The following is a 14,317-nucleotide window of genomic DNA, read 5'->3' on the forward strand; positions in this document are numbered from 1 at the left end:
AGAAGCCCTGCAGTTTTGTGTTTGTATTTACTCATCAAAATGATATACCCTTAGTCTCTCCTTCCCAAAAGAAAGGAAGGGGCTACTATTACTGGGAAAAGAATGACGAGAAGTCATGAGCCAGGGCTGTATGGGGGAGACCCCTGTCTTCTGAGAGATGCTTTATCCCAGTTACATAGTGGGCAGGGGATAAACACATGCACATGTGGAAAGCACACATTCAGCAGCTAGGCAACCTGGACCTCAGTGCCCCCCCCCACCTGACTCCCCCTGCCAAAGAACCTCAGGAGACAGGAGTAGGACTGGCTGGAAAAAGCTAGTGTTTCATGACCATTTTTTAAGAAAGAAAAATTTTTGTTAAAACTTGTGTTTTTTTTAAACAAAAAAATGTATGTTTTGTTACGGTTGGAACAAAACCACATTCTAACCTCCCAAACTAAACCCCACCTTGTTTCAGCATAAAAAAACAAAAGTGAAAGAAAATGGGTGTTTCTGCCACCAAAATGAAATTTAAAAACAAGCTTACCTGAAAACCAAAACATCTCCACCACCATGAATTTTTTCACAGACATTTCTGACCAAAAAAAAGCCTTTTTTTTTTTTTTAAATTAAAAAACTGCTCTAGTCCTGAGTGTTTTAGGGGAAAGCAGCTGCATCCGGACCTCAGTGTAGATCTCGTTGGGCACATCCACGGTGTTCAAGGAGTCAGCAGGTCTCCAGGCCACATTGTGCAGTCTGGGTACTGCCCAGCGTAAAACTCCCACAGGGTTCTCTGCTACACACTCAGCATTGCGGTTTGCCCCACAGACCACTCCCCCCTGCGCTTCAGATGCCACCTCTTTGGAGCTGCAGTGGAGGATCTATCCCCATGGCCCCTGCGCATGCACCTGCCCACCTGTGCATGGCCATCCTGCTGCAGATAGTCTCTGTTTTAGAACATTCCTTGCACTCCCCTCTCCTGCTTGAGTCCATTTAGGGAAATGTGGTGGGTGGGAAGAGGAATTTGTAATTGTGCAAATGCCTGAAAATGTGATCCTTAAATGTGTGCTTCAGTTTCCCCAGCCACAGAATGGAGGTGCTGACAAAGCAGTTTTACAAAAGGTTGGCCAGATTCTTGCACTGTCAATAAAAATTGTTTTAGTACTGAGGTGCCACCCATGTTCTTTCCGAGATTGCACACAAATGGAGAACCAGGAACACAAGGCCAAAGAAATGGGCGGCTCCTTCCTGTTTTGAACTTTGATGGGATCTGTAGGAGTGTGTTCTACGGCAACTTCTGTATTAGCCAGCTCTCTGAGCAAGCCATTCTGCCACACCACAGTGGCTGTGCACGCTGGGACCCAGAATGAGAGCAGAGCTATGCCAGCAGAAAACCTAAAGCCAGAATTCACCTAGAAGTGAGTGGCTCTAGAAAGTTCTGGGAAGTCAACATTAGCCTTTCCTCTGACCCCACTATAGCTGCCAGCCTCCTGGGTTGCTTATTACGTACTTCCCTCACCAAAACTGTGCCAAATGCATGGTTAGAATCCAAAGGCCAGATTACATCTCAATTTGACACAGCTCAGATGCCATTCAGAAGCTACCTCTTGGCCAGCAGTACATGAGTAGGTGTGCATGAATGAGGAAAAAGAGCAGGCTGAAAGCCCCTATCACACAAAACCAGCAACAAACATTCATCACAATTTCAACACAGTTTACTACAGCTCTCAGGTGTGTTGTATAAAACATGTCTAGTGCAACATAATACAAAGCTCTTTTTTTAAAAAAAATCCCAAACAGGTTTCCACATCATGCATGGACAGAGTTTTCTCTTTGCTTCTTGGCTCGTAACAGAAAGTTAAGCGGAGAAAAGGTTGTTTGAAAAACTTCATGATAAAAGTTGTTGCACGAAGAGTCTGGTTTATTAAAAAAAATATCAATATGTTGCCAGCCCAACTGATAAGTCATATTCCAGGTAAACTGTGTAACCACAAACGCTGCTTTGAGGGAAAGCCCACCTCATGGCCCTCAGGAATGCATCTGCTTAAGGGAACTGAGCCGTGGAAGGGAATGTTTCTGGCCACTGGAGGTCACTGTGTAACAGCTTTCCATGGGAAGGGGGAAGCAATGCCAGTTCGAAAGGATGGGGAGAGATGTAGAGGCTACTGGGTCAATACAGCAGATTTCTAGTGCTCAGCTGAGGAGCAATGTTCTCTTAGGGCAGGAAAGGCTTCTCTTGATGTCTTTTTTTCCTTTTAAAACTGAAATGAGTTGCACTTCCTGCCCTGAAGCAGTATGTACAGGAGATTTTACATTTATAAAACAATACCCACTGGTTTTGGGGCTGCTGTTTGTTTGGGTTTTTTTGGTTAGTTCTTCATTTCCATTCGCTTTTCAATCCTCCCTTCTGAGCAGACCCTCTGGATAGCCAAGGGGGAAGAGTGTCTGAGTGTATATTAGAGAACAATATTATACACACAGGGGGGCTGCTAAGCAGTAACAATTTGATGGAGGGAGACTTCAAGAAGGTATGAGTGAAATGGAGCATAGCAAATTCCTTCCTCATAAGGAAAGGGATCTCTTAAAACTAACGTTAGGTGGACTCCCCCTCCAGTTGAGTGAGACTTTTATGCACATGTATGAAGTATAGACATGCCCCCTCTCCTCCATCTATGGAGAGATTACACAGGGTGTAGATTTCTGTGCAGGCTCTTCACCTGCACTGAAACATCAGAGCATCATGGTTTAACCTACTAGCCCTGCAGAGTTCTCCAAGCAGGGCTGCTCTATCATGGACCTGCCAGCTCCTTCTCTCTTGAGGAAGGATAGTCCAATTGGCTTGCAGAGGGCAGAGGCTGCGGGAATGGTCCCTCACAGACACACAGGGATGGGGAAACAGGGTGTGCGGTATATCCCCACTTGGATTTAGCCACTCCACAAAAGACAAACAACGGCCAAGTTTGCCAGGACATCAAGGAAGACACTAAAAGGCCATTCTAGGCCATCGTTCCCCCCTTCCCCCCCCCCCAACATATGCCAAGGATGTGTTAGAGGTGGTGGTTTCCTACACCGGATGTGCTGGGGTACTTGGCTTAGTGAGTAATGGAATTTGGGTGCTCCAATTATACAGAACCCCCATGTGGTTTTTAACCGCTGTATCTTTCACGGAAAGAACAGCACCTACTGCCCCAGCACTTGCTTACAATAGGGGGTTGCAGGGAATAGAGTTGTTCTCCTAGAGAAATAAAGCCAAAATAAAGAAAATGGCACAAAAACACACAAAAGAAGGGAGAGAGGATCTGTTTCTTTCCAGAGGGCATAGTAGCACCCGAGGAGCAAATCCCTCCGGCAGCCTCCTTGCCTGGTTTCAACTCACATTGGTAATTAGTGCAAGTCATTGGAAACAAAATGAAACCTGTCATTAATTCCACACTCCCATTGCGTGGCTGTAACATACTACCCTTGCAGAACAATTCAAATATAATGAATCCCAGTAAATGGAGCCTCCCCCTCCCCTGCTTCCTAAAGTCATTACTTTGGTCAAGCTGACAAGGTTGGATCCAGCTGTCTGGCCCCGTGTGACTAGAGCACACAGGCAGCCCAGTCTCAACCCTGTCACCTCTGAGAGAGCGGCAGTACTGTTTAGTAAAACCGAGGGGGAGGCTTTTGTCCCTGGTAAGCTGGGCTGTCTGGGAAGTCTTCTTCTGGCTAGCGGCAGGGCCAGAGTGTCTCATAAGCCCCAGGCACACACAGTCCTTTGGAGCAAACCAGGCTCTTTTAGTCCTGACTGCAAGTGGCCTGAGCGTCCAATCCTGTCCAAGGACAAGACGACACCCCCCAAATGAAGCCCCGCATACATGCTAAATCCTCAAAGAAAGGAGAAACATTTGGGACGGAGAAGCGGCTGAGCTAGCCTCATCTTTGAGACAGACCTCACTGAAACCCAGCTGCCCTCAAAGTGCAGTTCTGGTCCTGTTCACTTCAGGATAGTGAGCAGCTGGCTCAGTTCACCTTGGAGAAAGATTTTGTTCACTACAACATGAAGTCCAAGGAGGGGCGAACAAAATCTATTTCAGGAAATGAATACTTTTACTCCAAAAAGAGCCCCAGGATACCCAGACCAGAGCGCTGAATGAAACTGCTCTGGGAGCTGCTCACGGGGCAACGGGGAGGGAAAGACGACAGTCTTTGGGTAACAAAAGCATAAGCCTAAAGGATAACAAGTGATGAGAACAAAAAGAGGGAAATCCACTATGTACAGCAAGCACGTGGACTGTCCATCCATCTCTGGACTAGTTTTGTTATCACAGGTGCTTGAGGAAGACTCAGACCCTCCAATCCCAGAGCTGGGGGACTCTGAAGGACTCAGTCGCGGAGTCAAAGAACAGATGCTGAAACAAACTAAACAAGAACATCAAAACCTCTCCGTTCCTTTGGGTTCCAGGTGTGTCTTTGCCCCGTCTCTCTCTCTCTCTCTGTGGGTCAGTCTCGGCCTCTCCCCTTTAGTCTATAGTTCCTGGGTGGATGCTGAGGACGGGCGGCTCCAGGCAGGTGGGAGAGTAGTTGAGGTGTGGCTCTTTGATCCACAGCAAAGGGACCCCATTTTTGCCCTCTGAGTTCTTGCTGGAGTTCCTGCTCTTGAATCGCACCAGCAGGATGGCAATGACCAGGATGCCGAAGATGGGGAAGGGGTAGAAGAACACGAAGTAGAAGAGGGCATCGTTGGAGCAGATGGTGGACTGCAGAGTGGAGCCTGAAAGCAGAGACAAAACAAGGGAAAAAACTGAACACCACTGAACGCTGAATCTTGGTCATCACCACCACTAGCCAGAGAACTGTCAAAGAGACGGTGATAACAGACTAGTGTGAAGATGGGGAGGCATCAAGCTCAGAGTGGATTTTCAAATCTCCTCCTCCCCACAAAGGTGCTCTTTCCCTCAGTAAATGTCAGCTGGAGGGGGCTTGTTTTCCTTGCCTGACACTTATTCCTTTATATTAGACTCATATTCATCTCTGTACTCAAGAGGTGGGGTCAGGTCATATTTTACTCCCGTCGTGCAACCATTCAAACCTAGAAACTTTTTTTTAAATGGAAGCTGAGATTTTCACCAAACCCCACGACTCTGGGACCTGGGGCTTTAAGAAAAACACCAAATATTACAAGACTCGGCAACACAAAGCAACAATATCTCAGGGAAAGTTTCACCTTTTATTCTGTTCACCAGTATAAAGTAGCTGAACCCTGCAACTTTCATCAGGAGGACTCGCACCAAGCTAGCTTAGTCTAAAGAGCCTCTGAGTTTGTGGATGCTGGGGTTTGACTGAAAGGAGACAGTGATACTTCTGCCCTCTCCAGCTCCAATCCCAAAGGCTGCACTGATCTACCTTCCAGACAGGGCTCAGATCCTGCTCTACCACCTATTCTGGAAGAGCTTTCTATTTAAAGGGACAGTGCCCCAATGCAATACAAAACCCTATTTATGGAGATTCCTATACGAGTCACACCCATGGCTGGGTGCTCTGCTTTGTCTTGCATGGCAGGGAGAGATGATGGAATAATGTACAGACACACCACAGCACACAATGCAACTGGCTCACCCAATAACTAGCCTGATATTCTTAGCTCTGATGCAGCCGCACGATTTGGTGCTTGAGGGAGTGATTTACCCAGAGCAGATATTTTTTGGTATATTTATGTCCCAGGTATTCCATGCCCAGGTGACAGCAATCCTCCTCAGGGGGAAATGGAGGGGTTGGGGAAGGGAGTGTGGTGCAGCCACATCTTAATTCTCCCTCACCACCCTACACATACATTTAAGTCCCTTATTTGAAGAGACAGACCTTGGTCTCAGTGACACACAGGGATCTACCACTGTGGTGTGTCCCACCTACCACATTTGTAAGTCAAGTGGCTTTTTTACTTCCCATTCCACTGGGAGCAGAAAGGGCGGAGTGGCTCACTAGCATGAGTGCTTAATACTCAGCCTCACTCATGCTTCTACCTCTGTGATCCATTCCCCGATCTCCAATGGGCGTGCCCATGGAGCCTCATTGCATCGCATATTCCAAAAGACAGGGATAGCTTGAACTAAGATTCCCCATCCTCAGCTCCGAAACATGTCCTACCGAGGAAATCCGGCAGGGAAACCAGAAAGGATAGCTGGCATCTCAAAGGGCCCGCCCCATGCACCTGAAATGCCAGGGGTGACAAGTGAGCTGTCTGCAGCTCCAAGCACTGCAAAATCCACAGGACTTGCATCCAAAGCCTGTTTGCACCTTCTCACCCTATGCGCTGGAAAAGGAAACTGGAAATGCTGGACAGTTCAGCCCAGTGCACACTGGCTCTCAGAGCAGAAGAGAAGAAAGCAGCATGTGTGTCAAGCTCCTCAAAAGTTCCCGGCAAGTCAGTCAGGCACAAGCGTCTCCCCTATAGAAGACAGTGCAGCCTCCGGCTGTGCAGCTGACCCGTAGGATGCTGGATTTTATGCTGATGTACAGACAGTAGCTGGGAGCACCTGGGTCACTAGAGTTTGAGGAACAGGCTCATTCTAAACCCCTATGGACATTAGCCAGTGTCACAAAGCCAGCCACCTCAATTCAGGGCTTCTGGCTGTTGCTTCTCAGGGATGAGGGAGGGGTCATGCAGGTCAGTGACAGACATTATGCTCCCAAGCTCCAGCACTGCCCGGCTTTTAATTGTGTTTCTGTCTTTTTTGGTTGTCAGTGAATACAGCGCTGGCGAAAGGCACCAGGGTTGGACACTCTGATGAATAAGTCCCTCCTTACCCACCGGAAAGGCACAGCATAAGCCACTTCAACTGCACTGTTGCCTCTGCCTGCCTCACCCCTAACCTGAAGGAGCCTCTTCAAGGCAGGACAGGACAATCCAGTCTCCATGGTCCATTCAATCCTTGGCCTCTCTGCCTTGATTGCCAACAATGGGGGGCCACTGGTGTCAATGGTGGACAGGAGTCCCCTACGAACTAGATTGAAACCCACCAACTCACAACATAGGGGACACCAGACAGGAATGACTTTGGGTTATTCCCCATCTGAATCTATGGCAGAAGTGAAAGGCTCCATTATTAGCCTCCTAGCATGATGCCAGGAAGGTTGTAGGGCCTGGGGAGAACGTTTGCATAGATATATTAACATACACTTCTCTGCACAGTCCCATGCCTCAGTCTCCCCGGCGGCCCCGCCCCACCTCCCCGTTGGAGCCGTCTGACGTCTCACCTGTGTCCTGCACGTGAATAGTGACAGTGCCAGACTCCTCCTCAGTCAGCCTGTACCACACCCCTTTGGGATCAGGCAGCCACTCCTCCACGAGGCATGAGTAGTTGCCAGCATCAGCAGGGCCTGCCTGCAGCACCGTCAGTCGGTAGAGGACAGAGGAGAGCCTCTGGAAGCGCAGCCTGCCTTCAAAGCGGCCTGCCTCCTGGCCAAACACTGCATCCGGGCCCACGCTTAGCAGGGCCTCCCTCTCCTCCTCTTCCTCCGTGCCATGGCCTCCTCCCTCTTTCATCCTCAAGTTGTACCAGGTCACAGCAAAGTGGGACTCTTGGCTGGAGCGGGACAGAATGCTGCAGTCCAGCGGGAAGGGCTCCTTCTCCAGCACCGTGAGGTTGGAGATGGCGGTATCCACCTGCAAGGTGGGATCTGACAGTTCGGAGACATTCATTAATGAAAGCGGAGAGAAAAACAGAACAAACACTGTCTGAAATGGCTACCCCTTTCCCGCCCAAGTGCACAGCCACGGTGGGGGTGGGTGAAGCACAGCCCCCAGGCTAAACGCAGCCTATCCCTGGCCACTGTACCATTTGTGGCCATCCCGTGCAAATATCCCCAGCGAACAATGCTTCATTTTGATCAGAGGGTCGAAATGTGAACTTTTCTATAGCTCAGTTAGGCCTTGTTTGTGCTATCCAGACAGACCCTGGCAGCAACCTTCCAGGAAGAAGTGTGCATGTGCGTATACTGTCATATGGAAAAACGGTTACATCAAGGTAATTCATTTAGATGCATAAAGAAATAAGGAACTCCAAAAAATTACAGTTCTCCTATATTCACTCACATTGTGTATATTAAGGAACAATACTGCTCCATCATTAATGTTGCAAATAAACTTACATTATAAGTCTGATCTTTTTCTCCTGAGTTCTAAAATTTACAAAAGCCATCATATTTTTGGCCTCAATACTGATAACTCTGATCTGGGGCCAAGGTTGATTTTTTCTGAAAAAGCAAAAAGTGAATCGGACAATGGGTTCCTAAATCACGATGATCCCCCAAAACAGAGGTGTTAAATACAGTTTCAAGATTCTCAGGGTTGTCGTTTTCTGGGTTGTTTTTTTTTTTTTTTTTTGGCCACTTTGCAGCAAACAAAGGGGAGGGATAAAGCTAGCTTCACCAGTTCCCCTAGCTGAGATCCAGGGCCCAGGACCTAAATTTAGTTGTTTAAAATCTGATTTCAAGAACAATTAATATTTGATTTAGTAACATCATCAAGGAACATGGGCTCTGGAGAACCTACCACAGCACCCCAAAGAGCTGCCGGAGATCTAAGTTTCCATTTAAAGATTTAAGAATGCAACTTCTAGCCCTTCTCTTTATACAGACTGAGTTCAAAGTGCAACCAACTACAAGGGAATCTTTTCAATAGAAAAATAATTTCTCCTCAGAAGCTTGGCCGGAGGTTCCCCCTCCTGGAGACCTCAGCAGGTCCAAAGGAAATAGGGGACTTCCCCTTTGATCTCTTCCTATGCAAAAGTACACCCGTAAGCCCCACTCAGCTTTTCTACCCTGTAGGCCATCTAAGTTCCATTTAAGGGAGCACAGCTCCTGTGTAGACTTCAGGAGGCTATTTTGGCTGGCTCCTGGGGTCAGGGGCTAATTTTGGATCATTTTGGGTGGGAAGCCTGTTACAGGCTGTGTGGGGATCTTCCTGGAACCTACCAAGGTCAGCAGGGAGCCCTTAGGAGCCCTGATGAGCAGCCCAAGGTTCATGGGATCAGGGGAGGTTCTGAGATTCCTAAAGGCCATGTCTACACTACAAAGTTAAGTCGATTTTATGTAAGTTGACATCGAGCCTCCGATTTAAGCAAGTCGATCTTGCGTGTCCACGCTATGCTCATTGTAGCGGCGGAATGCACCCTCACTAGCAGGGCTTGCATTGATGCCTGGAGCACTGCCCTGTGGGTAGCTCTCCCACAGGGCATGTAGTGGAGTGGAATTTTGGGTTGGGCTTGCAATGCCTTATGAGACCAAACATTTGTGCGGGTGGTTACGGGAACAGAGTATTAGCCTCCTATGATGCACTTTCCCCCCTCCCTCCCTGAAATCAACCGCAAAAAAACCAAGCCTTTTTCTCGCCTTTTTTTGGTAGGCCTGGGTTACCCGTGCAGACGCCGTAGCACGATAAGCATGGACCCAGCTCAGCTGTATGCTGTTGTTGTAAGCATTACCAACACCTCACGCCTTATCCTGCAGTATTTGCTCAGCCAAAGTAGGAGCCGCTGCATGGAACAATGTGATACCACGCTAGCAGCCCTGCTGGAAGACACAGAGCGGAGCAATTCGCAGTTGCTGGAGACAGTCACGCATCATCTTTACATGGTGGAGCGCTGCTGAGAAGCCAGAAACCAGGGTAATAAGAAGAGCACATTGAGGGCTCTGTGTCTCCGGGAGGCTTTGAAAACGAGTTTCAGCAACGAGCCAGAATAATGTGACACTTATCTGTGTTCCTTACCAAACTGTCCACTTCATTGCATTTTCTCCCTGTAAATTCCACCCACACTAACCACTGTGTGTTGAATGAATAAAGAGCCTTTTCTCCTCAATATGTTAAGTTTTATTATGAGCACAAACACACAGAGACAGCAAAGAAAAGTAAGATAACCTGGGGCAAAAGGGCTGATAACACCGTGGGGGGAGAAACAAGGATGGCTTGCTTACAGATGCACTGCAATAACAATCAAAGGTGTGGGAACGGGCGCCTTCTGGTCCTTGTACCCTCCCCTGGTGTTGAGTGCAAGGGATACCGAACTTTCCTCCCCCGCCTCATAGGACGTTTGGGGGAGGAGGATGTAGAACTGGGCGATGATGGCAACAGGTTCAGCATAGGCTGCAGAGGGATTCTACCATCCAGCTGCCTTTCTTGAACCTCAACCAGACGCTTCAACATGTCTGATTGCTTCTTCATATTCCGCAGCATCTCTTCCTGCTTGGCACGCTCTTGTTCCCTGCATGCTCTCCTGTCCTCCCTGTCCATGCCCACGTTCTCAGACAGTGTGATCCTCCATGCGCTGCACTCTGTCTTGTCACTCTCGAAGGCGCGCATTAACTCCTGGAACAGGTCCTCCTGAGTCTTCTTTTTCCGCCTTCTAATCTGGGAAAGTCTCTGTCCCGGTGTGGAGGATGTGCCAACGGACAAGGTTTCAGCTGCAAGGAAGACAAAACACTAGGGTAGCATTAACAGTGCATATATTGTTTCTGGTGCAAGGTTAATTTTTTTTTTTTTAAATAAAAAAAAACACCCCTCAATGCACTTCCCTGCAAACCACAACATAATCACAACCACTGGCTACTGAAAGAGTCAGTTTGCTGCTCCAGCCATGGTGAGTAAGGCCAGGAGGCATGGGCGAGAAGTCTTGTGCTGCAGCTTTTGTGAAGACATCCTTGGGATCACTGGTTGGAGCTTGACAAAAGCCCCCTTGCCCCTAGAAACCTGGATGGTGCTTGAGGACAGGCCGCAATGTAAAGCCCCCCAAATAGTTTGGTTTTTTTACAGAAGTGGCACTGGGTTGGGGTGGGGAGGATGGAGACAACTAGGAAGCTGCCCTCCCTGCCTTTTTTAAATACTGGTTGCAATATGCAGTGATCCCTTCCAATCACAACCACGGCACGTTTGGCAAAGTGTGGTTGTACGACCCAGATTTCACCAAACGGGGGGTGTATTACTTGTTGAATTGTTTGTGGTTAAGGGCTAGCATTGAAAGCTTCCCCATTTCCCCTACGTGATCATATGTAATATCACTCTCCTGAGGGTTACAGAGGTGGCAGGGGAGCAGATGCTGCAAGTGTTTGGGTACAGACCTGGTCCTTATGCTGCAATGATGCCAGCAGAGTTAATACTGGAGTGCCATGGGAAAGTGTCCTACTGTGATGAACAAAACAAGGCAGCCCTTCCCAGAAACCTTCTGCAAAGGATTGCAGAGTACCTCCATGAAAGCTTCCTAGAGATCTCCATGGAGGATTCCCGGGCCATCCCTGTGCACATAAACAATCTTTTTCAGAGAGCACCCTCTGTGTAGCTGGAGTGGTCATCAATACCCACTACACCTACCTTTTTGTTCAGATTAAACCTAAAAAATAACAGCATGTAACCCCTACAGTTTGATTGGAAAGGTGTACTCACCAGAGGTGCCTTCCCTGGCATCACGCTCTGCCGCCGACTGGTCCTGTGAAGGGGGTGGGCTCCAGGGCTAAAAACAGTTCTTGGCTGTTGGGGAGAATGGATCCTCTACTTGTCTGCCTCACATTTCCCTCCTCCTCATCATCAGTGTCCTCCTTGTTGTTGCTTGAGGTCAACTCAGGGCTCCTGGGAGGTATCCACAAAGTGTTTTGGGGTAGTGGTGGGGTCGCCACCAAGAATCGCATGCGGCTTCTCATAAAAGCGGCATGTCTGTGGGGCAGAACCAGAGCGACTGTTCACCTCCCTTGTCTTCTGGTACGCTTGTCGAAGCTCCTTTATTTTCATGCAGTGTAGCCCTTCTCCCCCAGGCCCCGGGTGATCTTGGCATAGATGTCAGCATTTCTTCTACTGGCTTGGAGTTCTGCCTGCACAGACTGTTCTCCCCACACAGCAATGAGATCCATCACTTCCTGTGTACTCCATGCTGGAGCGCGATTCCGACCTTGGGTCTTCATGATCAGCCGTGCTGACAAGCTCTCCACGCTGATCAAACAGGAAATGAAAATTTAAAAGTTCCCGGGGCTTTAACAGGGGAGCGGCTGTTTCCTGTGTACTTGGCTGACGTGCAGCGCAGTTGAAAGTGCTCTCCAGAGCAGTCACAGCAGAGCACTGTGGGACACCTCCTGGAGGCCAATTCATTTGAATTACACAACGCAGTGTCTATACTATCCCCATGTCGACCTGTGGATGTCGAATCAAGCGCTACATCTCTTGCAGAGCTGGAGTACAGAAGTCGACTTTACAGGCCATTTAGGTCAGCGGAAGGGACTCGGTAGTGTAGACACATACATTATTAAATTGACCTAATGCAGCTTATGTCGACCTAAGTTTGTAGTGTAGACCAGGCCTAAAGCTGACAAAGCGGTGGAATAGGGAAGAAAGTCTCCACTCCCTTTGATCCTCTTCATGGACAATGGGGAGTAGCTGAAGTAGGAGGGACTTTTTCCCTTCATTCTATCAACTCTCAAAGTCTGCCACCTGCATTTCCCACGCCCCACTTCCTGCAGGCATTAAGAAGATAATAGGAATGTGGCTCTCCTACAACTCTCTACAGCATCCTGAGAGTCTAAAGAAGTTCACAGAAGTGGGACACTTTTTTTGTGGACCTGAGGTCTGCAGCATCAGGACTTCCGTCTAAAGGGCAGCAGGTGGTGTTTGCAGCTAGCAGGATCCCCTCCCCCAGGCCTCCCAAGCATTGCTGGATCAGGGCCCTTAGGGTTTACAGGAACAGGGCACCTTTCTAGCAGTTCTTAGGTATTTGAGATGGTCCTAAGGAAATTCTCATATAAGAAACTTCATGCAGGTGATGTAAGGCTGCAAGTATATGTCAATGGTTTGAGTTTGTGTCCTTCAGGGAGGCCGCAGGAGGAAATGGAGAAGACAAGCCTTGAGATTCTTGAGATTTCTAAGATACACACAAGCAAGGCAAATCCAGGCCTCCTCATAAAGCAGCAAATACAGGAAAGGCAAAAACCCAGTTTTCCTCCTTTTTGCAAGTTACCTACGAGAGTATTTTCCAATTGCTCACAACTACTGAGTCCCAAAAAATAAGAACAAAGAGATTCTTTTTCATGGAAGAATGAGTCACATGCTAAGTTTGGAGCTTTTCTTCAGCCATTTTTGAGTTACTTGTGAGCAAAAAGAAGTTGCTTTTCTTTAAACCTAAATCAATGTAGTCCTCTTCCCCTATCTCCCCACACCCATCCAACGCAACACACACTTCCACTGCTCAAAAGGGGCTAAAGGGATTTCCTGCTACACTTTGCTAAAGCATTCATCTCAGGGCTTCGATCAGGCTGGGAAGTTTCAGCCCAAATGGAGATCTATAAATAATCTTAGTTATAGTATGTGTAATCTACGTAGTAATTCCCTTGGAGACATGAGGACCTTTCTGCTCAAGCCATGTCATTTGGAAGAGTTTCCCAAGCCAAGATTTCATGGATATGATTTTCATAATCCCCGAGACAGCATTTTTTCCCTTTAGGGCACAAACCCTCTCCACAGGTAATTACATCCCTGCCACAACCTTTCCAGTCTCCTGACATTTTGCCAGCAGCATTGCACATAACCAGGGAGAAGTCCCAATGAAATATCCTGGGGATCTGTGTAAAAACAATCAATGAATGTATTCCCAGGGGCTTAAATCCAGAAGGGAATATTATGATCGTCTAGTGTGACCTTTTGTCTAGCACAGGCCAGAGAATTTCAACCAGTGATTCCTTCATCAAGCTCAATAATTTCTGGCTGAACAGAAGCATTTCATTTAAAAAGACATCCTGTCTTGATTCAAACACTTCAGAGGATGGAGAATCCACCACTTCCCTCGGTAAGTTGTTCATTACCCTCACTGTTCAAAATGTGTGTCTTATTTCCAGTCTGAATTTGTCTGGCTTCACTTTCCAGCCAGGGGCTCTTGTAATGAGTGAAAGGCTTCAGACATACACCTCCTGCAAAGCAGGCACAGGCTCTGGAAAGGCTAAGGAAGGGTTCTGTTCCCACTGTCACTTTGTTGTACATGGCACGAGTGTGTATTTGGCAGCAGCAGGGAACACAGGAACTGCCAGACCAGATTAGACCAGTGGCCCATCTAGCCCAGTAGCCTGTCTCTGACAGCAGCCAGCACCAGATGCTTCAGAAGACAGTGCAAGAAGCCCCAAAAGTGAGCAGTTATGAAATAATCTCCTCCCAGGAGAAATTGCTTCCTAACCCCCTCATCAGGTAGAGGGCCGGGAGTTCTGTTCCCAGACTGGACAAGTCACAATATTGCTCTGCTTCAGTTTCTCCATCTGTAGTGTGGCGACAATCCATCTTGCTAAACAGCTTGGATAAAAGCTCCAGTCTGAATGCCTGAAGAGGTTTTCAACC

The 14,317-nt window shown here is 48.0% G+C and overlaps 1 protein-coding gene across 5 annotated transcripts in view; it reads right to left on the reverse strand.

Moving 5' to 3' along the window:
* Nucleotides 1–1,676: 1,676 nt before the first annotated feature.
* IGSF3 (immunoglobulin superfamily member 3) overlaps nucleotides 1,677–14,317 on the reverse strand; it is a 162,743-nt gene continuing 150,102 nt past the window's right edge. For 4 of the 5 annotated variants that reach the window (XM_073304583.1, XM_073304574.1, XM_073304603.1 and 1 more), the window contains 2 exons: nucleotides 7,216–7,638; nucleotides 1,677–4,732 (listed from right to left, as the gene is read on the reverse strand). In XM_073304583.1, coding sequence (XP_073160684.1) covers nucleotides 4,482–4,732; nucleotides 7,216–7,638 — 674 coding nt within the window. In that variant the 3' untranslated portion in view covers nucleotides 1,677–4,481. Of the gene's footprint in view, nucleotides 4,733–7,215; nucleotides 7,639–9,806; nucleotides 10,420–14,317 lie in introns of those variants that run through there. The other variant, XM_073304593.1, reaches the window with a different exon arrangement.

Source organism: Lepidochelys kempii, chromosome 1 (assembly GCF_965140265.1).
Source record: "Lepidochelys kempii isolate rLepKem1 chromosome 1, rLepKem1.hap2, whole genome shotgun sequence".
Taxonomy (NCBI): domain Eukaryota; kingdom Metazoa; phylum Chordata; order Testudines; family Cheloniidae; genus Lepidochelys; species Lepidochelys kempii.